The sequence below is a fragment of the Sus scrofa genome, chromosome 11, assembly GCF_054392235.1.
Source record: "Sus scrofa isolate SSC_HxYL_T2T_F1_AM1 chromosome 11, Sscrofa_HxYL_maternal_Yorkshire_Landrace_v2.0, whole genome shotgun sequence".
NCBI lineage: Eukaryota > Metazoa > Chordata > Mammalia > Artiodactyla > Suidae > Sus > Sus scrofa.
Genome location: NC_139393.1, coordinates 33,250,606 through 33,275,484, shown reverse-complemented (window position 1 = coordinate 33,275,484; position 24,879 = coordinate 33,250,606). Strand labels below are relative to the sequence as shown.

Here is a 24,879-nt window from a genome sequence, read left to right as displayed (position 1 = left end):
TTTTTTTTGTTTGTTTTTTTTGTCTTTTTGCCATTTCTTGGGCTGCTCCCGTGGCATATGGAGGTTCCCAGGCTAGGGGTCTAATTGGAGCTGTAGCTGCCAGCCTATGCCAGAGCCACAGCAACACGGGATCCAAGCTGCGTCTGCGACTGACACCACAGCTCACGGCAACGCCGGATCCTTAACCCACTGAGCAAGGCCAGGTATGGAACCTGCAACCTCATGGTTCCTAGTCGGATTCATTAACCACTGCGCCACGACAGGAACTCCAAATTCCATCATTTTAATTCTAGTTCCATGTAAGGATTGATTTCTGTCCTATCTCAAGAGATGTGTGATGATAATTTGTGAATTAAACCCTCCCGTTATTCAATTGCCTTATATGGGATAAGACTGAAAATGACTGGAATTCTGCCCTTTGGATTTTTACTAAACTTCTCTTTTACATTCTGTGGAAAACTTAGGCATGTATTTTACTATATTGTATATACATATACAATTCTTACATTTATGTACATAAAATGACTCTTGGTGTGGGGGAGAGAAAATGAATGTGTTCTAGTCCTGTCCTGTTTAGTCATCTTTTAAGGCCCACACCTCATACCCCTTACTTGAAGATTTTCCTGATCTATCTAGTCATATGTTATTCTTTTGGCTTCTCTGAACCTCCATGCATCTTTTTCCTTTATGGGCCTCATTTCTTTTAGTCGTTCAAAATTTTACTAATTATTCATTAAACTCTTTTACTGGACTTTTGATTGGATATATATCAAATGATGCTGACTTCTCCAAAACTTTTCACTTCATATAAATGATTATATTATTGTATAATTACATCTCTGAACATCTTAAGGCTCCAGCTTTAATTAAATTCTTTAAGAACAAGGATTATGTGTTACTTTCCACACCCTTTCACCAATAGCCTCAGTGCCTTCCGAGTGAGTGGAACTTAAAGATTGCTTTCAAAGGCATTCCCGTCATGGGGCAGCAGAAACAAATCCAACTAGGAACCATGAGATTGCAGGTTAGATCCCTGGCCTTGCTCAGTGGGTTAAAGATCCAGTGTTGCTATAATCTGTGGTGCAGGCCACGGATGTGTCTTGGATCTGGTGTTGCTGTGGCTATGGGGTAGGCCGGCAGTTGTAGCTCCAATTAGACCCCTAGCCTGGGAACCTCCATATGCCTTAGGTGTAGCCCTAAAAAGACACCCCCTCCCAAAAAAAAAAAAAGATTGTCTTCATAGTGACAAAGGCATCCTTGGGGAGCTCCACAGTGACAACTGCTGCAGGTCCAATTGTTACTGCTGTCATAGGGCTCTCTGCCCTGGCCGTCCTCCTCCAGGAGGTGGAGTGAGCTGTAGCGAGAATGGTCTGAAAGCAAGCTGGAATCTGTTCTTGAATCTGCCACTAGGTAGTCATGTGGACTTAGAGGTTGATTCTCTGGGCCTCATTTACATGTCTATAAAATCAGAGTTCATTTTACTTTATCATTTTTTTGGCCATGCCTGCAGTATGTGGAAGTTCCCAGGCTAGAGATTGAACCTATGCCACAGGAGTGAAAACACTGAATCTTTAACCACTAGGCCACCAGAGTACTCTGAGCTCATTTTCTTTAACATTTATAAGCTACCAAAATAAATTTAACATTTTTTAAAATCTCTTCTGTCTGTGCTTAGTATAAGAAAAACTGTGCTAACAGTGGTAAATTGATCATATATATTTTTTTTTTTTCATAAGGGAATGAGATAATCACTTAGGCACATTTAAAAGTAGACATAACAAAGTTTATATACATATGAAAAAAAGTGTGTGTATAAGGAGGTTCAATGTAATGATACTTTTGATAGCAAAAGTTTAGAAACAAGTACTCATCAATAAGGAAAAATGTTAAATTATGATATTGTTGAATTATGGTACCTAGGAGATATACTGTAAAGCTGTTAAAAAGAATTGTTAATCCATAAATATGAACATGGAAAAATATTAAGGGTTTGTTGCTTTGTGAAACAAGTAAATTGTAAAATAATAGATATGGTAGAAGCTAATTTGGTTAAAAAGGAAATAAAAATCCTAAACTCTTGTTCTGTATGCATGTACATACATCTGTACATAAATGCAGTGCACATTTATTGTGCAGCCTTCTAGAAGACTACCAGCAGCAATTTTTGATAGCAGTAACTATTGTTACCAGTACTAGTTTTTTGGGAGTAACGTTTGTAGTAACATGTAGTTAAGGTAAAGGAACCTTCACTTTATGTACTGTTTTTTTTTTATTTTATTTTTTTATTTGAATCGTTTTATGTTGAATTTTAAAAATAAATTTCTTTTTCCTAGAGAACAGTTCCAGAATAACTGGGCAATTAGTTGGAATAGGCTGTTTAGTCTTAAAAAAAATCCTTATACATTTTATATATGTATTGTTTAACTGGAAAAATAGAAGGGCAACTTTGCCTTAGTCAACGTAAATGAATTCCCCAAATTGTAACAAAATATGTAAGTCGTTTGTTTTGTTTTTAAACAGTCACAACTTCGAAATGATCTTAGCTTTCTAAAGTGAAAGAAATTTTTGTCCAGTATGTTACAAACACAAGGTTCCATTAATTCAGTCAGCTGCATTCCGAAAGCAATATATTTGATAGTTAATTATTCCAAATGGTGGCAGTGATCAAAAGGGACACCCATTTGTAATGCGGGAAATCTGTGTAGTGGTTGTCCTGAAGAATGTTTGCTGGTGTGTGAGGATAGAGTAATTGATGAAGTGAAAAGTTGCATATATCTTCCTCAGGCTTAGAAGGAGCAGCTCGTGAAAAGCTGGGAAAGCATTATGAGTATTCAAATAACTAGGAGGACTAAGTATGGGGATAAGATTTTAAATTTGATAATTTGAGGTCAAGTACTTTGTGTCAATAGAAATGTGTAGTTTATATGTTTGGGGGCATTGGTATGTACATACTGGGAAGAAGTTTTTTTTGGGCAGTTTCTCTCACCTACTTAGGCTTCAAAGTTTGGAATATAATATTAGCTGCTATAAAGATTTTTTTCCTACTGGAATTGCAGGGGAATTTACATCCAGTGTGAATTCCTCAATCAGTTTTTGAAAAGTCTAATGTAATTTAGCACATATTTCTGAAAATATGTTCACTAATGCTTTTAGCATTTGCACGACCCACACTTTCCACTTACAGAGCAAGATGGTCTTACAGGCTCCCTCAGTGGACTTTCCAGAGCTTGCCCCATGTTAGTGAAAGGCCACTGGGAGACAGTATGCTCTGAGGTTTCCAAACCTTCTTTGGTGTCTATTCACTCCCTGGGCCCTTCTCCCCCAGACCACTTCTAACTGTAAGAGGAGGAGGGGAGAACACCCTCTACAATTGGGTCTAAAAATCTGATCCCCTACAAATTCTCTCTTGGCTCATAAAGGACTTTTTTGTCTTTCTTGTGTCTAAGACTCTCCTGACCTTATATTCTGCACCTTTCCTTTCTGCTGTTGATAGTATGATCCTGTTCTCAGTGTTATGCAGTTAAAGGAAAATTCTGTTTAACTTTTTTCCCTCTAAGTACTCATTCGTGCAATTGAACTACATCACTTTCAAGACTTTTGTCTCACTGTAGATATTAACAGTTATCTAATTTTATATTCAGTGTTGAGGAATGACCTCTTATTCTATGTGTTATCTTTCCCACAGAGGAAATAAATGCCATTGATCCTGAAATGGCAAGGCTATGGGAAAAAAATCTCAGGAAAGAAAAAAAATTAATCTCCGGTTATCATCTCCAATTATTATTTGGCTCTCCCTTCTCTGCAAGGTAGCATGACTCTCTGCTTTTAATTCTGTTCAATTCTTATGTCATCACATTCACAGTTGCTATTGATGGGTGGACTAGTTAGGTTTTAAATGGCTGAGATGGTAAAGTTTCCAGAGTGGGATAAGCACCAGAACAGGAGTCCAGAATCCTGATGTGCATTTGGCAGACCCTTAGCCTCACTCAACTTCAGTTTTCTTATTGTAAATTGAGATTTTTATTAGATGATTTTTTTTACTATCCATTTTGTCCATTGGGGAAAAAGAGTTGGAAGCTTTCAGAAATTCAGGTAATCATTTGATATATGGAGTTGATGTTTCTAGCATGAAATAAAATAGTCCTATGAATAGAAACACTATTTATTAAAACATTTTAAAAATTAGGAATTTTGACACGCACCAGAGAGTCCCAATTAATAGGTGTTCCAGATGTCAAAAGAGTTGTTCTGTTTAGTGTTTCATTTCCTGTTCTGCATAGACTTGTTGGTATATGTCTTTTGATCATTAACTTTTACTGTGTGACATATTCATGAAGCATTAAACTTGGGAGGGTTTTTAATTAGTAAGGTTAGATAGTTTACGATAAGCAATATTTCAGTTCCTATAAAGAATCTTCTCCACTAAGATGTTAATGCAGCCCTGCTCAAGTGTCAGGTGGCCCAACATAATTGTGAAGTAGTTGAGTTTAAAGTGAGATTCTCTAATAAGATTTAAACCATAGCATTTCCATTAATGAAAGGTTTCTTGCCTTCCCCTTTCACAGAATGGTTCTCTTAAGTACGTTCTTTTTTTTAAACAGCACATTTGGTTAGCCTGCTAAAGATAAGATGTTTTTTCAGGAGGTAGGCTGAAAGACATTGGAAATTTTGATTTTATAAAAAGGCTGACTCTTAAACATTGGAAAGAAGGGGGAAGTGTTGCTCAAGTTCATTTATTAGGATTTTTGTTGGCCTTTGGGATTTCAGAATCCAGGTCAGCCCTCCTTTTCTTTTAGTAAGGTATACCTATAGGGATCCACAGCACAGGAAGATAAAGCACCATTTTATTAAGGTGGCTTTTGTCTGAATGTACTAAGTAGGACTCTGGTCTTAAGTAAGTGGTTTGAGGCCAAGAATCCAATGCTATACTTTATCCAGGAACCAGCCACCCAGGTAGGGCAGCGAGCAAGTTGATGAGAGGGTCAGTTCCAGTGCTGGAAAATGTCAGGTTGTCTAACTGGTGGCAACTCTTGCAAAAGGAAGTCAAAGGTGAGAGGACTACGCTCTATGCCTAACCTTGTAAAGTGTTCAGATAAGAGGAAGGCAGGAAGAGGAATTAGACATCCTTTTGTGTAAAAGTCCACTCTTGCCTCCTCAGTTACCATCTCCAGTTATAGAGTAGTTGACTCAGGCTACTGTATTTTTAGGAATTTGAGAGCTAGGCTATGACATTCAAGAAAATGGAAATGGGATTAGGCACTTTGAAACACTGAATTGCCCCCAAGTTAAATTCCTTGTATAATTTGGAGAGAGAATCCAGAGGGAGGGGTAAAGGAGGACGAATTCTTGTGTAGCAGTGTTATCTGTGCCCTTAGATAAATGTAGTCAAACCATTGTGTATGTGTGGAGATACTGTGCAGTGAGTAAGTACTATCTTGGCCTCACCAGCTCTTGGGAAAGTGGCAAAAAATATGCATTTTATTTTATTTTTAAATTTTACTGGAGTATTAGTTGACTTAAAATGTTGTATTAGTTTCAGGAATACAGCAAAGTGAATCACTTATACATGTACATATATCCATTCTTTTTCCCCATATTGATTATTATAGACGAGTAGATTTTCCTGTACTATATACAATAAGTCCTTATAAATTATGTTTTATGTATAGTAGTATCTATATGTTATTCCCGACCTCACATGATATTTGTCTTACCCTGTCTGACCTGCTTCACTTAGTATGATAATCTCTAGGTCTATCCATGTAGCTGCAAGTGGCAATATTTTTTTTTTCCACATCTGAAATATATATATATATATGCCACATCTTCTTTATCCATTTCTTTGTCGGTAGTCATTTTGATATCTTCTGTGTCTTGGCTATTGTAAATAGTGTTGCAATGAGCATTGCGGTGCATGTATCTTTTTTTTGTCTTTTTTGTCCTTTTAGGGCTGCACTTGTGGCATATGGAGGTTCCCAGGCTAGGGGTCTAATCTGAGCTGTAGAAGCCAGCCTATACCACAGCTCATGGCAACGTTGGATCCTTAACCCACTGAGTGAGGCCAGGGATTGAACCCCTCAACCTCATGGTTCCTAGTCAGATTCGTTTCTGCTGCGCCATGATGGGAACTCCTCTTTTTGATTTAGAATTTTTTCTGGGTATATGCCCAGGAGTGGGATTGTTGGGTCATATGGTAGTTCTATATTTAGTTTATTAAGGAGCCTCCATACTGTTCTCCATAGTGGTTGCACCAATTTACGTTCCCACCAGCAGTGTAGGGGGGTGTTTCCTTTTCTCCACACCCTCTCCAGCATTTATTGTTTATAGGCTTTTTGATGATGGTCACTCTGACTGGTGTGAGGTGATACCTCATTGTAGTTTTGATTTGCATTTCTCTAATAATTCGTGATGGTGAGCATGTTTTCATGTGCTTTTGGCTGTCTGTCTTCTTTGAAGAAATGCCTGTTTAGATCTTCTGCCCAAGTTTTTGTTATTATTATTATTATCATTATTATTATTATTATTATTATTATTATTATTATTATTATTTTTAGGGCCACAGCTGTAGCATATGAAAGTTCCCAGGCTGGGAGTTGAATCACTATGGCTGTCAGCCTACACCACATCTATAGCAACACCAGATCTGAGCCACGTCTACAAACTACAACACAGCTCATGGTAATGCCAGATCTTTAACTCACTGAACGGGGCCAGGGATTGAACCCACATGCTCATGGATACTAGTTGGGTTCATTACTGCTGAGCCAAAATAGGAACTCTGAGGTTTGTTTTTTTTTTTTTTTTTTTTTTTTTTTTTATGTACAACTGTGTGAAAGTTTGTGTATCTTGGAGATAAATCACTTGTTGGTTGCTTCATTTGCAAAGATTTTCTCTCATTCTGTGGGCTGTCTTTTCATTTTGTTTGTGGTTTCCCTTTGTCGGCAAAAGCTTCTAAGTTTAATTAGGTACCATTTGTTTGTTTATGTTTTTATTTTCATTATTCTAGAAGTAGATACCAAAAGATATTGCTGAGATTATGTCAAAGAGTGTTCTGCCTATGTTTCCCTCCAGGAGTTTTATAGCATTTGGCCTTATGTTTAGGTCTTTAATCCATTTTGAGTTTATTTTTGTGTATGATGTTAGAGAATGTTTTAATTTCCTTTTTTACATGTAACTGTCTGATTTTCCCAGGACTGCTTTTTGAAGAGGTTGTCTTTCTTCTATTGTATATTCTTGACTCTTTTTTCAAAGATTAGTCTACCACAGTTGCTTGGGTTTATTTTTCAGCTGTCTGTCTTGTTCCACTGATCTATATTTCTGTTTTTGTGACAGTGCTACACTGTTTTGATGATTGTAGCTTTGTAGTATAGTCTGAAGTCAGAGAGTCTGATTCTTTCAACTCCATTTTTCTTTCTCAAGATTACTTTGGCTGTTTGTAGTCTTTCGTGAATTCATACAAATTTAAAATTTTTTTGTTCCAGTTCTGCAAAGAATGTCATTGATAGTTTGATAGGGAATGCAATTGACTCTGTAGATTGCCTTGGGTAATATAGTCATTTTGACAATATTGAGTCTTCCAACCTAAGAGCATGGTTCTTTCTACCTATTTGTGTCATCTTTGATTTCTTTCATCAAGCGTCTTATAGTCTTCAGAGTATAGGTCTTTTGTCTCTTTAGACAGTTTTCTGATTTTTCATAGTTAATGTATAGGAATGCAAGAGCTTTTTTTGTATTAATTTTGTATTCTGCAACTTTACTGAATTCATTGATGAGCTCTAGTAGTTTTCTGATAGTATTTTTTAGGATTTTCTAGGTATAGTATATCGTATAATCTGCAAAGTGACAGTTTTACTTCTTTTCCAATTTGGATTTCTTTTATTGCTTTTTCTTCTTTGATTGCCATAACTAGGACTTTCAAAACTATATGAATAACAGTGGTGATAGTGGACATCCCTGTCTTGTTCCTGTTCTTAGCAGAAATGCTTTCAGTTTTTCATCAATGATGTTAGCTGTGGGTTTGTTATATATGCCCTTTTTATGTTGAGGTAGGTTCCCTGTATATGCATTTTCTGGAGAGTTTTTTTGTTTTGTTTTTGTCAAAAATGGGTGTTGGATTTTGTCAAAAGCTTTTTCAGCATCTATTGAGATGATTATATGGCTTTTATTTTTCTAGTCTTAAGAATACTAGTTTTGATGTCTTATTTGTGTGTGGGTGATTTTCTACTTTTGTGTTTGCCTTTACTGGTGAGCTTTCCTATTTATATTTTTATTGTTTCTAATTGTGGTCTTTTCTTTTCCACCTTTAATATTTTTAGTATTTGTGGTAAAGCTGGTTTGGTGGTGCTGATTCTCTTAGCCTTTGCTTGTCTGAAAAGCTTTTGATTTCTCCATCAAATCTGAATGAGAGCTTTGCTGGGTATAGTATTCTTGGCTGTAGGTTTCCTCTTCAACACTTTAAATGTATTGTATGACTCCCTTCTAGCCTACAGAACTTCTGCATAAAATTAGCTGATAACCTTATGTGGGTTCCCCTGTATGTTATTCGTTGCTTTCCCTTCTCTGCTTTTCAATATTTTCTCTTTGTCTTTAATTTTGGTCAGCTTGATTAATATGTGTCTTGGGGTTATTCTATATAGTATCCATTGTGTTTCCTGGATTTGAATGACTGATTCCTTTCCCATGTTAGGTAAGTTTTTGGCTATAATCTCTTCAAATATTGTCTTAGGCCCTTTATTTCTCTTTTCTCCTTCTTCTTCTTTTTTTTTTTTTTTTTTTGTCTTTTTGCCATTTCTTGGGCCGCTCCCGCGGCATATGGAGGTTCCCAGGCTAGGGGTCGAATCGGAGCTGTAGCTGCCGGCCTACGCCAGAGCCACAGCAACGCGGGATCCGAGCCGCGTCTGCGACCTACACCACAGCTCACGGCAACGCCGGATCCTTAACCCGCTGAGCAAGGGGCAGGGATCGAACCCGCAACCTCATGGTTCCTAGTCAGATTCGTTAACCACTGCGCCATGATGGGAACTCCTCTTTTCTCCTTCTGGGATACGTATGATGCAAATGTTCATACTTCTAATGTTGCCCCAGAGATCTCTTACTCTGTCCTCATTTCTTTTCATTCATTTTTCTTTATTCTTTTCTGTGGCAGTGAGTTCCACTACTGTGTCTTCTAGGTTACTTACTCATTCTGCCTCAGTTATTCTGCTTCAAGTTATTCTAGAATATCTTTCATTTCAGTTATTGTGTTGTTCATCTTTGTTCTTTAAATAATCTAGCTCTTTGTTAAACATTTCTTCTTGTAACTTCTTGATCTGTGTCTCTGTTCCTTTTCCGAGATCTTGGGTTATCCTATCATTACTCTGAATTTTTTTTTTAAGGTAGATTCCCTATCTCCTCTTCATTTAGTTGTTTTTGTGGGTTTTTAATCTTGTTTCTTTGTCTGAAACATAGTTTTCTGTCCTCTCATTTTGTCTAAATTTCTGTGTTTGTTGTCTTCTTTCTGCAGGTTGCAAGATTTTAGTTCCTCTTGTTTCTGGTATTTGCCCCCTGGTGGGTGAGGTTAGTTCAGGCGGTTGTGTAGGCTTCCTGTTGGGAGGGACTGGTGCCTACCAACTGGTTGATGGAGCTGGCTCTTGTCCCGCTAATGGTCAGGACTGTGTTAAGGAGTGTGTTTAGAAGTATTTGTGAACTTGGTATGACCTTAGCAGCTTGGCTGGGTTTAATATTTTTTGGCGCATGGGTTGTTTTTCATATGGATGCCTGCTACCTCTTTCCTCAGTGTATGCTAGCTCAGTCTGGTGGAAAGGGGCCCCAAAGAGGTCAGGTTCAATGAGTGCACCTGGACAGAACCCTTCCCAGTGCCCACAGAGGCTGGGGCCTGCACGTGGAAAAAGGTCGCACTGGTGCTTAGCGCCTCTGGTGCCTCAGTCTCTTCCTCAAACATTTCTGGTTGTGGGGCTCCATCCTTCAGTCCCTCCAGGCTGCCTCTGTACAGCCTACTACAGTTCTCTCCCTGGGTCTGTTCTCTAAGCCCCACATTCCAGCACCCGGCCTCCACCTGTATCGGTGGTGATAAACCTCAGGCTTGGCCTTGCAGGGCAGTGGCATGGACCATATGTGTAGATCTCATTCTGTCCCTACTGCTAACAGACTGGCTGCTTGGTTCTGATCCTCCAAAGCCCCTTTCCTGGCCCAGATGATCTCTCTGCTGGTAAGGGTTTTCCACCCAGTGCAGGAACCTCCTATCCCCTTCTTCCTCTAACCCCAGGTGCTGAGCCCCACCTATTTCTGCTTCTCTCTCTCTCTCTTTTTTCTTTTTTCTTCTTTTCCCCTTCATTCTACCAGTTACATGGATATCCCGCTTGTCTTTTCAGGTGTTTGAGTTCTTCTGCCAATGTTTTGTAGGTGTCCTGTGAGGATTGTTCCATTTGTAAATATATTACTCATGTATTTGTGGAAGAGATGAGCTCCATGCCCTCCTTCTACTCTGCTATCCTGTCTTCCATTATATGCATTTTAAATGATCCCAGCATACTCTGTTTTATGAATTTGGTGATAAATTAGATTTCTGTCTCTTCATTCAAAATATCTTTGACTGATTTATTTCTACATACATTTTTAAATCAAATTAAAGCATTATTTTTAAAAGAATGGTTTTGAAATCCAACCTTAAAAAGAGTTCCTGTTTTTAAAATTGTTAATTTACATAACATAAAATTTTAGAATTTCAGTTATTTGGAAGCATACAGTTCTATGGCATCAAATACATTCACATTGCTGCACAGCCATCACCATCATCCATCTCTAAAACTTTTTCATCTTCTCCAACTGATACTTGATGCCCATTAAACATTAACTCTTCATTTTTTTTTTTTTTGTCTCCCCCAAGAAGATCAGTTTTTAAAACATTTCCCCATGCTCAGTATAACATGTATTCTACTAGCCCTTCCTTGACCCCTTCCCTATAGTGGGAGACATATATGGGACATTTGTGTTGGATCTAGGGGAGGAAATGTAGGGGAAAACAGGTGTGTACATGAGCCAGAGTTTTATATGGCTGTCTTGAATCTATACAATATGAGATCTCATGTGAAGCTACGCAAATATCAAAAGGCAAAATGGAAAAAAAAAAAAGGCAGTTTGAAATTCAGGTGCTTGTGGGAGAGAAATTAGCACAAAGCAGTTGATTCTAGAAAAGACACCAGACTAATAATGAAGCTCTCTTTAGGTTGGGCAACTAGAGACCGAAGCGATGTGGAATATGGGCAGCATACTGGAAGACCGAGGAATAAAGAAAGATTCAGTACTGAAAAATTGGGGAAATAACTTGAATTTTAACTGAGCTATCAGAGGTAAAATTATAAAATCAGAGGGACATGATAATGGCTTATCAAAAAGGCTGTATCATCAAGGTTGATTTGAATTGAACCAACATCCAGGTATTGTCCTCATCTCCTCTTCCCCATACTGGTTTAAACACACACACACATATGCACATGCATGCATGCGCACACACACATACACTCTAAGGCTTTTTTTGATCAGAGATGACATATATACCCCTTTCCCAGGGCAGTTCTAAACCCATAGTTGGATACAAATTCAAGGTTTTAATGGTAGAGGTGGAGTACCAGAGTTTCATTTTTCTAACACTAAATTGTGAATCTGAAATTTTTTTGATATTCTACACTCTGATTAATTTTTTGCAAAAATACAAAATGCTGAAGAATGTAAGCATGTTTTCACTGGATAGAATTATGTTTGTTTTAAAATTCTGCTTCTTAAACCTGAAATTCCTTCTCAATATTTTGTTATAATGGTCATTTTTATGTTTGATCACATTTCTTCTGCCAACGTTTGCATAACTGCTCAGGCCATTTTGATGAAACTCTGTGTTATATTTTGCCTGCACACTGATACACTAGGGATAATCTGCTCCCTATTTAATATGGGATTGCTTTTTATCTGTTAGTTAATATAATTTATTGTTACTTTTTCTATTCCCAGGTTGCTTAGCACTGTGTGTACAAATACTAATAAGTTGGCTTATTAAGTCTTTCCATTCTTCAGCATGCTAGATATCCTGAATTACCTGTGTCCTCATTTGGATTTAATCCTTCTTTTAAATTAGGAATGTACACTGAGTTCTTATTCTTTTTATAATAGGTTTTTTTCCCCTTCAGTAGATTCTCCTGTGTATGCATTAGCATGTCATGCATTAACTTTCAGTCTTTGCTTTGTAATTTCTTTTAGCAGAGATATATTTTTACTTTCTAGTATCATCAGAGGATATATGAGAGTAGGTTGGACTGGCAAAAACAATAGTTAGAAAAATTATTTTTTATGAATACACACAGTATTTCATGACTGGGAAACAGCAACATTCAGAAAAAATTCATAGGGAGCAGGTGCCTGAAAGATTCCTTGTAGTGGGGAGATTTTGAGGATACATAGTAACAAATTTAGGGATTTTTTTTTTTTTGTAAGAAGTTATGATGGGCCAGGAAAGATCATGTGATGGTAGGCTTCAGTTTTCTTGTACTGGGGTATTTAACTTTTTCCTAATTCCTTTTACTTTCTTCCTATATACCTGTGGTTTATTCAATCAAAACTTATCTCAATTATAACTAATTTAATTAAAACTATTAACTCTAAGATGTACATGGTGAATAGGCTTAACTGTCTTAGGGCTGTTTTTCTCCCCAGTGCATAGCTCATTTAAAAAGTTGTTGAATATGTGATTTTTAAGTGTCTTGATATTTTATTCGGTTTGAAATCCTGCTTTTATGCTAAGTCTTTGGTCATGAAGGGGTGTTTACACACAAGGGAACCTGAAGAAAGTGGTTCTTTTAGTTTGTAGCGATAATACTTTTGAGATGAACAAAATTGCTAGTTTTCTGTGATTGCAATACCTCTTAGAGATCAAGTAGTTTTTTATAACATGTCTTGATCGGTTTGTGTTTTCCTATAGGAAAAGAGATGAGGAAAACAAATACTTGTATTTCATGTATGTAGAAATCACTATCATTTTGAAGTGTATGTTCAAAGTTTTTTATAAAATATATTCTCAATGCCTTAATAATCCTTTTGTACCTGTATTAATGGTTAACAACAGCAGCAACAACAAAATCTGGCTATAGCCCTAATTAAAGGCTTATCGAATAATGAAATCCTTCTCCCTTATCCATGTAAGACTTGAGTGGTAGAGAAAAGTCCTTCAAGATTATTTGTTTTATGACCTTGCCTTCTGATCACATAAAGAGAAATACACATTTTTTTTGCTATGCTTTTGATGATTGCTGTGGTTGAAATAATGTACTTTTCTTTAGTGCTTTACATTTTATTTAGTGCTTCAGCTGCTCTTCTTATATGTTATATAATTCTTAGTCTTGAATTGCCAAACAGACATCTTTTTGCTAGTAAAATGCTCTGATTAGTTATGGCAGTTGTATATTAATATTTGAATAGAAAAATAACCTGTTTCTCCTCTATTTACTTTCTTTGTAGTTAGGTACATAGCCACTTATTTATGTGCCTAGAAATATTAAAACTGGGTTTGACAGATCAGATATGACTAAAGCTATTCATACAATTATGGTTTTCAATGCCAAAGCATTTACTTTGATATTTTGCCAAGGGGATATTACAAACTTAAAAAATACTAATTTATTCCAAGTTTTCGCTTTCTTCTGTGTAGTCTGTACCTTCTGCCTTCTAGCTGCCTAAATCTTCTTTGAAACCATATCATCCTATCGCAACCACCAAAGGTAGTAACTCTCAGAAATCTTTTCTTTTCTCAGCCCTTCGTCTGTTCTCAAATCCTGCCCTGAGACTCCCAGGTCCACAGAATGTAGTTGAATATCCGAGCCTTGTCCTAAGGGAGCATCCAATGAGAGTAGTGACAGGTGAATTCCTAACTTTCCCTTTGGAATTCCAATTTTTTCTCATAGCTTTGAATTCTGCTCATTATATTCAGGAGACCAAGCATTTCTCTTCTTTCCCCAGGTCCACACACCACCTCATTTACTCTCCCAGGGAACATGTGCAAGGGAAAATTCTATCACCTATAAAGATGAACCTTAGAGAGTTACCTTTCTCTTATGTGCTTGATCCAGACTGCTTTCCTCCTGTAAATTTTCCCTGCCCCAGGGCTGCTCCAGACCTGTGGTGTGGTGGCCAGGGTTCTTGTTTGGGACCTGGTCACAGCAGAGCCCTTTGTGTGCCCTTGGGCAGGTAACTCATTTTCCGAGCTTATGTTTCCTCATTGATAGAATGAGGTGGTTAAATGTCATATTCAAAGGCTCTATGCTTCTAAAATTTCTACCTTATAAACTTTGACACTCTTTATTGGCCTTGTAGAACCTCAATAATTAGAAAGCAAGGAAGAAAAACAATCACAATTATGCAAATTATTTCTAAATTATAGCTCTCTCCCCACCCCCACCTTTTATCCCATTTGAAGGGTCGTGGTAGGCCCCAGTTTTCATTTCCTAATTACATGATTTATGTTTGCTTTATTTCTGTAATTGAGATGATTTTTATTGGTTTCTTTCAGTGTCACAGAATGGTCATTTAATCAGGTATACTTCCTTTTATTCTCTGAAGGCTAGTGTTATTATACTCCAATGAACCAAAGGTAATTTATTTTAAACATATAACAGAAAATTTAATAGCATTTATGTTAAATGAGAACCTGAAAAAAATGCTTAGTACTTTAAAAAAATGATATCCTAAGACACATTTAACCAGGAAGCACTACCAAAAATAGAATAAAAAAAATTATTAGTAGCATTTACTGATATAAAATACTCAACTATAGAAAAAGAGAACTTATTACGTTTTGTGCCTCTGCTAGCTACTTATACATTTAGAACTCTATATTCTAGGGTTTTTTTGTTTCTTTTTTTTGCATTGGTTAAATAATGTACTATAAAATTTATGTGGAATCTTATTCCTAAAAAAAGTCACATTTTTAATCATTCTGATTAGAACGCAGTGGAAAATGAACTAGAATAGGATGTAGAACCACATACCATGGAACTATGGTTTTTTAATGGAAAATTTCGTATGAAAGAAAAAGATTTTGAAAGGGGATTTTTTATATAATTTTGCTGCTATTTTTGAAACTTGGAAAATAGAAAAAGAATAAAGAGAAAATGTAATTAAAAAAGACTTTTTCAGTTCACGGCTCTTGGCAACATGGAAAGTTTTGTCATCTTTGACTTCATTCTGATATAAAACCCTTATAAAATGCGGCATATGCTGTGTTAGTGGTCAGAACCATTCTTGAGCAGTATTAATCTTCTCTTGGAAAAATGCAGCCTTACTCAACATCTCTAGGAAGTAAGATTAAATACAGACTTCTAATGGCAAGAAAGCGAGCTCACAAGTTATAGATGGCACTAATAATCTGACTTTATGATTCATCTTATACTTGAGAAAAGCCAGTCTTTTAGTGAAAGTGTATTGGTACTGGGTTTAGAAGAGGAGCTGCATCAGTGGCTGGGATGAGACTAAAATTCATTCTCCTCTGGGCTCCAGAACTATGGTCATGGTCACATACTCTGATTCTTTTTCCATGTTTCTGTCACTGCAGGGGGTGGGGAGGGTGAGAGGAAAATGATTGTGATTTCACTTCATTCTCACAGGTCCTACATTCTAACTGGTCCCGGTGTTCCCAGTCAGAGATGAGGGATGTAGGCTACAGTAGGCTCAGTGACTGGTCCTTGGTGGGGTGGAGTGGGGTGGGAGTGGGGTAGGAGTGGGGATACAGAACCTGGTGTTGAGATTCCAAGCCTGGATTTCCTGCAGAACCCTTTCCTCTCTCCTGGCTGGTATTCCACAGAGATACTGTCAGCATGGGTAACTGAAATAGGATTTTATATAACAATTTCCTTTCCACTGAATAGCCTCCTTTATTCTTATTCCTCTTTAATACATCTTATTGTCACCAACATATATATCCTGCTTTATCAATGATCTTTATATAAACATTTTCACTGGTTTTACTCTGATTTGTGGTAGTCCATTATCTGGCTGTCTTTGTTTTTTCCCCAGGAGTACTTTTCATTACTTTTCAGTTTGAAAGATTTTATCCAAATCAATCTACTTAGATAATAGACTTATTATCTGGATTCATATCAGCATAAACATATTTCCACCTTGATTTTTGTTTTGAATCCTATTGTTTTCTGTCTTAGAAAACTCTGCTTCTTTCTATCCCTTTACCTGTATTCTGCTCACTATTTCAATTCTATCTTTTCTCAACCATCCTTTGACTATATGGTAGCAGAGAAGAGAGGAAAAAAACATGATTTTATTGAATTATGGGTATGGTAATATGTTAAACTCAGTAAGAGACATTAAACATTTTTATAAAAAATCGAATTGGGAGTTCCCAATGTGGCACAGTGAAAATGAATCTGACTAGTATCCATAAGGATGCGGGTTTGATCCCTGGCCTCCCTCAGTGGGTCGGGGATCCCTCGTTGCTGTGCTGTGGCATAGGCCTGCAGCTGTATCTCTGATTCTACCCTTAGCCTGGGAACTTCCCTGTGCTGTGGGTGTAGCCATAAAAAAAAAAAAAAAAAAGGATAGAACTGTTTAAAATTGCTTCAGTCTTTGATTTGCGAGTTGACGTGATCAAGATTTCACAACTAGTGGAAAGAATATTAGGGTCAAAGTGTAGTGATCCTCATTCTCTTATCAGATCTGTTGCTGAGAGATTCTTACCCTCAGCATTATTTTTCTCATGATGATGATAGTAGTTACAGAAATAGTATGACTCTTATGAGAATTGTATAAGGAAGTACAGCAGAAAGTGTTCAATCCAGTGCCTAGAAGATGTTTAGTCAAGTTATTGAAAATTTAAATTTCTTTGACTTTTTTCTTTTTGTAGATTAGAAAATGTTTCAAAATGTAACAAAAATATTGTTGAGAAATAAACTTTTTTTTTTTTTTAAATTAGAATCATCCCTTTTCTTGGGTATAAAGATAGGAAAATAAAATATATACATTTTCTAAAAAGTAAAAGATTGCTATTTGGGTTAGGTTGGTCAGGAAAGGCAGTCCACTAATGTAATTTTTATTACCCCTCATCTAAAAATTTTAACCAATTTAAAAAGACAAGGAAAAGGTTTAAATTTTAGGAATACAGAGACAAATTCATCAGTATTTGCTGACATCTGGAGAACCTATGACAGTCAGTAAAATAATTACTAAGACTGATACCTGTGTCTCCATTCTAGGTCTCTCCTCTGTTCATCTAGCTGCCTCTTGTACATGACCATGTAGATATGTAATAGCTCCTCAAACTGAAGGTGTTTAAAACTGGACTAAATTAGAAGTGTTCCACATTTGTTGCTGAATTGGATAAATAACACCATCATCATCTGCCTGGTTGCTTCAACTGTAGTATCCCCTTCTTTCTCCTTTAGGTTGCAGGTACATACATACACACATGCGCGCGCGCGCGCACACACACACACACGTATACATACAAGAAACATTTACTGAGCTTCTCTGTTCCAGGCTTTGTGCTAAGTATACAATGGTGAACAAAGTTCCTGCCTCTGAAGACTTGCTTTCTAATGAGGGAAGAGAGACAATATCAAGTTTATGATATGTGAGGAGTAAGTGCTTTGGAAGAGAAAAAAGGGCAGAGTGATGATAATAGGGAATACTGGGTGGATGTGGGGTTCTATTGTTTATAAGGCAGTAAGGGAAGTAAACCTTTTCTATAAAGGTTTAACAAGAGTCTTCTGCTGCACTGTGTTGAAGAGACTGCAGTTGGTTAAGTTTGGAAATAGGAAGACTAATTAATAAGTGATTGTGATCAATGTGAGAAAGGATGATAGCCACAAGCAGAGGAGTGTAGTAGCCAGGGTGAGGAGTGCTTATTTTAGAGTTAGAATTGAGGAGATTCACTGATGGATTAGATGTAAATTTGGGTTAATAGGAAGAAGGATGAATGATTTCAAGCTTTGTGACTCAAGCAATTGTAATAAGAGCATTCCTATTTCTAAGAGGAGGAAAACCCAACCCCTGGAAGAGAAAGGCAGAAGTGTGTGTGTTGGTTTTGGACTATGAAGTTGAAGGTGTCCATTAGACATCCAGGTAGAGATATGGATGGTCAAGGAACTCAGGGGGTGGGTATGGACTGGACTCTGCTTTGGAGGCTAATTCCTTTCCTCCAACCAAGTGGTTGCTACTCTGTGTGAGGGCCCCATTTTTTTCTCTTTTGGGTTACTGCAACTCCCCTCTCTCTTGCCCTTCTACCATTACTTTTGCTGCTCTTTAAATTCACCTTCAGTAGGTTTATTTATTTTTTTCTAAAATTCAGTTCTTTTGATGTCTCTCATACTTAAACCTTCAGTGGCTCTGTGTTGCTCCAAGGATAAAAGCCAGAATTGTTTTTGTGGCTTAAAAAGTCTTGCCTGGGGAATACTCTGGTGGTGTAGTGTGTTAAGGATACAGTGTTGTCACTGCTGTGTCAAGGGTTTGATCCCTATCTGCTGGAATTTTTGCATGCCACGGGTGCGGCCCAAAAAAGTCTTATATGATCTGGTGCCTGATAAATTTCTGATGTCATTTATTTCCACCCAATATTCTCTGCTCCTCTTCTTCTTCTTTCTGTGCCCTTCAAGTTCTTGCAGAACCTGAAACACTATCCTATTATCTGTGTCCTTCCTTCCCCTACCCTAAAACTTTCTCATCTGCCTAACTCCTCTTCTCTTTCTAGGTTTTACTTAAATGTCATTCATTCCATGAAAACTGTCCCTGACAAGGATGGGTTAATCTTCTTTAATCTTCTTTGGTTCTTTCCCAAACACTGTCACTATATCTATATATTATAATCGCTATTTACTTTGCAATCACCTTGATTGGTCCTTAAGTTCTTTGAGGCCAAGATGTCTCCATTTTATTTAGCACAGTATCTGTATTATCTAGCATAGTCTCTTAGTTGCTGCTTAGTAAATATTTCTTATTTGAAAGAATAAATATGTAAAGTGACTGATTATAAAGTATATATGCAAAATGCAGCAAAGTTTCTACATTCCAGTAACTAGATACAAAGTATACTGGGGAAAGGTAGAATTAACCAATAAGCCTGGAAACCTAGAAGTGTAGTAGACATAGTTAGGAAACCTAATATTAACAGTAAACAAACAAGATGCCTATGCAGAATGTGCTGTGTTAAGTTGAAAAATTATAGACACGTCATGTTCATGATAAGGAAGTTTGGAAATTGTCAACATATCAAATTTCCCTGTATCTGTTTACAACTGCCTGGCAATTCAAATACAATTCAAATGGATTTTATTTTTGGAACTTTGAAATTGCTCTAAGGTTCATATGGAAAAATAAATGAGAAAAGTGGAAAAAGTTTAAAAAAGGGAGAAAAACAATATTAACAGCCAATTAATAAGGTGTATTCTAAATCCTACAGTGCTTAAGACAGAATGATTATAGCACAAGAGTGGTACATAAAAAAATGGAGCAGAATTAGAAGCCCAGATAAACAAGTACAAATAAAAGTGTAATGTAAAATCAGTTGAGAAGGATGGTTGATTTTTCCTAAAACTATAATTAGTTAATAAATATTTTGAAAAGTATTAAATTTGATCCCTATTTCATACTATGTATCAAAACATGTAATTATAATTCATTTCTTGTATTAAAAGAATGTAATTATAATGTGCTATCTTATATATGAAGATGTTTTTTGAAGTTATTTTTCCTCAACATTAGTGATTTATTTGTTCATATCTAACCAAAGAATTTGCTCTATTCTTTGTTATCAAGGTACTAATTTTGTAAAGATTACTGACATTCATCAGAAGTGCTGTTCACATATGCAAAGGAGAGGAAAGATAACAGGATGACTTTACTGGTTACAGCTGTTAACCTTGACCATGTACTGTGCTGTAACTGTAGTTCATATATTATTGTTTAGCTTGATATTTTTATTTACTTAATTTTTTCACAAGGATAGAGAGGTTAAATACATTTGCTGATTTTTAAAAGCTTAGATAAAATAAGTTGAGTATCAAAATTGGAATATTTTTCAAAGATTTTGAAAACAAATTGTAATTCTACTCTTCTAGTTTTATATGAGCTATATTTTTAACAGCTCTGGGTTGTCTTTGTTCAGAGCTCTTAGAGCTTACTTCTTAACCTATGCTAAGTATAAGTACATTAATTTTTATAACTGTGTACTGAACACTATTCAAATGAGCTAACTATACTTACTCTTCACCCCGTGGTACTGGTTTCCATAGTGCACAGCAGCTTTATTCTTGTTCTTTCTGTTAGACCTTTAAATATTTACTCTTAGTAGCTTTTCTAGAAAAAGAGCCTCTAGTCCCTATCTGAAATGTTTAGGTCTTGGGATACCTATTATTCTCTTATTTTTATAACAATATGATTTAAATGATTTTTATCTTTTTTAGATTCTTTGATGACAAAGTTCATGTCCTGTCTTTTGGCGATTGAGTGCCATATTGCCCTTAACATGGATCTATCCTTGGTTTTACAGAGAAAAGAGAAGAGGAAGATTTTGATGAAAAGAAAGCGATTAAGAAAAAAATTAAAGAACTTAAATTTCTGGATTCTAAAGTTGCCCAGAACCTTTGTAAGTATTAGATTTCAATACTATTAAATTAGCAAAATATACCACTGAACACACTGGTTCCTTTAAATTACTTCATTTTCTTTATGACTTATTTTTCACTTTATGTTAATATTATTATTATTATTATTATTTTCTTTTTTTGACCACATTCACAACATATGGAAGTTCCCAGATTAGGGGCTGAGTGGAAGCTGCAGTTGCGGCCTATGCCACATCCACAGCAACACCGAATCCTAGCTGCATCTGTGACCTACGCTGTGGCTTGCTGCAACGCCAGATCCTTAACACACTGAATGAGCCCAGGGATTGAACCCACATCCTCACAGAGACAACGTTGGGTCCTTTATCCACAGAGCTGCTGTGGGAACTTCAATATTATTATTAGTAGTAGTAATAAATTCAAAGATAATATTCCTTTAGGTAAATTATGAGTTAAATTCTTCAAAAGATTAATGCATATTAGAAGTGAAAAAACTAAGAAAAGGTTTAGAATGGAAACATATTTCCTGTAACTGAAAAGAGAGCTACTCTTAGAGTCTTTCTTTCCAGTATAACAATAAAGAATTAAGGAATTTAGGTGATGAAATCATATTTTGAAAAAAAAATGATAGTGGATCATTTCCTTTATACCTCTGAATCTCTATTATTTGTGACACTTGATCACACACAAAGGAGGTTGGAAGATTAATGGGAATAAGGGTGATGAGTAAAATGAATTCCATTATCCCATCTGAGCAGTTCAAAGCCTTTCCTCAAAAGTACTGACTGGAAATATTTTAGATTTAATTACTGTTACAGGAGCTAAATACTTAGTATTGAATTGTCTTCCTGACTGAATTACTGTGAGAGAAGAGAGAAAATAGTTTTGCTTCTAACTCATTTCTAACTACATCTTAAAAGCATCAAAGATAGTTCTATTTAGAACTGAGATAATGTGATCTCAATATTTTTCTGATGCTACAAGAGGGATAAAATGTGGAGAATCTAGAGGCATGAAGAGCTAACATGGCTTTTAGTCTGCCTTTCAATTATTACATGCCTCAAGTGAGCTTTTAGCAAGTATTGGGACAAAATAATTCTTGGTAACAGGATCAAGATTCATGTTATTGAATAAAGAGGGAGTTAAGATAGAGCAGTGTGCACAGAAGGCCAAGTTGACCTTCCTTTTAGAAAAGCTTTGGAAGCCTCTTCCTTTCCTACTCACCATAGCAGAAGTTTATCTCTTTTCTGCATTGTAGGCCTGACAAAATCCCCAGGGATAGTGTGCAGATGTTAGTGCTATTGGCGAATATACAGTTTTCTATTTCTGGGCAGAAGTGGATTGTGTATCCTGCCTCTTTCAAGTTAGGTGTTGCCTAAGGTGACTTGCTTGGGCCAATGAGAATATCAGTGGAGATGAGGTAACCTGTGGGTGGAAGCATTCATTCTTGGTGGGAGCAGCTCCAGTGCTCCCCTCTGCCCAGACCCAGAGTGCTGTTCATCATCCTCACATGAGGATCTCAAGTAAGAGAGCCTGTCCTCCTGGTATGTGATGGACATGTAGTCTGAATTAGAAATATATTTTTATGGGGGGGAGTTTAGACCAATGAAACTTGGGGGTGTGTTACAGATACTTCAGGGAATTTCCCTCTTAAAGGAACATTTGTCTCTGTTGAAAGCAAAGATATGTCAAAAAATTCTGTTCTCTGTCATTTGAAAGATGATTTTTGTCTTGAAAAATGTTTATAACCCGCATTGCATATTGCCTGGTTAGGAGTCCTGAAGAAATAGCATTTTGAATTTAATTATTTTTAGGTGGGGGAGAGCTTAAATAGCCATCTCAAGGCTGAATAATTGACTTGAATAGGGTTCTTTAGTATTTTTTATATATTACAGATATGTGCTAAATAGGATTTCAAATTTAATTGTAATGGTTTATGTGCTAGTTCTGTATTTGGCTCTTTAACCTTTACTACAGCCTCACCATGTAGATAGTAGTGTTGACATTGCAAATAGGTGAATCTGATGGGTGTGGCAGTTCCGTGACTTGAAAAGGATTACTCCTTTTGAAAACGGCCAATAGGTACAGGGTATATTTATTCCTGTTGAGAGATAACAAAATTATATTATCATAGAGAAGGATCCTGTTTGTAAGCTTGAGGACATATATCCATTCATTTAATGTGCTTTATAACAGTACAAGGTCCAGGATTTATACCAGGTCATGTAATCCATCTCTGATTGTTCTTATCTTCTCTGATTGTAATAAGTGTTATGATTTAAGCTTTAAGAAACTTTGGCAGCCTATAAACTTTGCTGTAATTATAGTCTAATTTACAGCTGGTTTTTGTCTATGAAATTCAGAGTCTTCTGAGACACTGAATTCAGAGAAGAGTCTTGTGTTGGTGACAAGACTCTATCTTATGTAGAAATCTAAGATACTTTCTCTTAGATTTTGCTTAACTGAAATATTCCTTAGAGCTTTGAAGAAAGGATATAAAGTTCATAGATTTATTTTATCTATTTATTTAAAAGTCAGGTTCCCTGTATTTTCAGTTTACGAAGATTTTGGCAGACTCTGGGCTCAGCATAAAGGATAGCATTCTATCCCTTCTAGGATCAAGAGATGGCTCAGTGTTACAAGGTTCATGTGCTTTACCAGTTGTTTTTTTTTTTTTTTTTTTTTTCTTTTTAGGGTCTCATGTGCAGCATATGGAAGTTGTCAGGCTAGGGGTCGAATTGGAGCTGAAGCTGCCAACCTAATAAGTTCCCTTGCAGAAAACATGTGTGACTGGTTCCAGAGTCTGCACACTTTACCCTCCTTCGCTGAACTCAAAGCTTCCCACTGGGATCAATATAGTCACATTTTGAAGGATGTGATGCATGTTAGTACAAAGATTCAGGTTAATGGGTCTTTTGGAGGCTTTAGATGAGCATCTCTTATTATTCTCAATAAGTTAAAAAAATTTTTTTTAAATGGTCTATGTTTGTCTTCCAATTTGTGTTTTATGCATTAGACCATTTTCAACTCTTTCATAATTGTTTTGCCTTTAGTTATAGCAATTGTTTTCCCAAAAGCTTATTCATAAACTATAAAAAGACATAGTTCAATCTTTATAAATATATCTGTCTGATGTATATTATACTTTTATTCTAATTATGGAATAATACCTGTACGTATTGGATAAATTACAAATATAGAACAGAGTTAAGGCATAAATTGTGTCCATCTGCAAAGTAGATTTTTCTATTAACATTTAATTTTTTCTTTAATGTATTATTTGTTAAACTTGTATTATTAATTATACATATTATGTCATTTGTTTATACAATTACATAATTGCGTGAGATCATACTTTTTTTTTTTATCTGCAAAGTTAGGGTGTCCCCAAGACTATCTCTCCTTCTGATACCATTTGCTAGTTTGGGTCCCCAAGCCCACATTTAAGTTTAATTTGTTAGGAATCACATGATTGACCGGAAGCTGTTTTACTCATGCTTATAGTTTATTAAGCAAAATGGTATAGATTAAAATCAGCCAAGGGAAGAGCCACATGGAGCAGAGTCCAGGAGAGTGGTAAGCATTAAGTTCAGTTTTCTTCTCCCATCAGAGCCATGGACAGTACTAACTTCTCCCAGCAACAATGTGTGACGATACTCACAGATTATTGCCAATCAGGGATTGCTCAACCCAGCCTTGGTGTTCAGTTTTTACTGGATCTTGGTTATGGCTGAACCCCCTATATGGCTGATCTTAGTTTCTAGCCCTTCCACAGTTTAAGCTAATACTAGTGACCCAAAGCCCATATATCACATTGATAGCAGACTGTCTGGTGTGGCCCAGTGCCCCCAGTAAAGAAAGACACTATTAGCAGGCAGGACATTCCAAGGGCTTAGAGTGTACCTCAAGGGAGACAGACCTCACTTGGGTAAACTTAACCCTTTATCACACAGTGTTTCCCCTCACCCATGCATTTGTTTTATATCATTCATTTAATTTTTTTAATATTTTATTATAATATATTACAAATGAGAGAATATATAAAATACGTGCTGTATAAATCACTCATGCCTAAAGAAATGGAACATTACTGGTACTTAGAGACTTATATGTTACCCTATCTAATTTTATCCCCTTTCTTGTGAGACGTAACCTCATCCTGAATCTTGGATTAAATATTCCCTTCCATTTCTTTATAGTTAAACAATGATGTTCATGTTCCCAAACAATAAGTTGTTGGTTTTAACTAACATTGAGCTTTGCATATATA

At 36.3% G+C, this 24,879-nt stretch overlaps 1 protein-coding gene across 2 annotated transcripts in view; it reads left to right on the top strand.

Moving 5' to 3' along the window:
- The window catches only part of DIAPH3 (diaphanous related formin 3), a 501,230-nt gene that overhangs the window by 216,051 nt on the left and 260,300 nt on the right, over nt 1–24,879 (top strand). For both annotated transcript variants that reach the window (XM_084982461.1, XM_084982460.1), the window contains one exon: nt 20,534–20,629. In XM_084982461.1, coding sequence (XP_084838587.1) covers nt 20,534–20,629 — 96 coding nt within the window. The remainder of the gene's footprint in view (nt 1–20,533; nt 20,630–24,879) is intronic.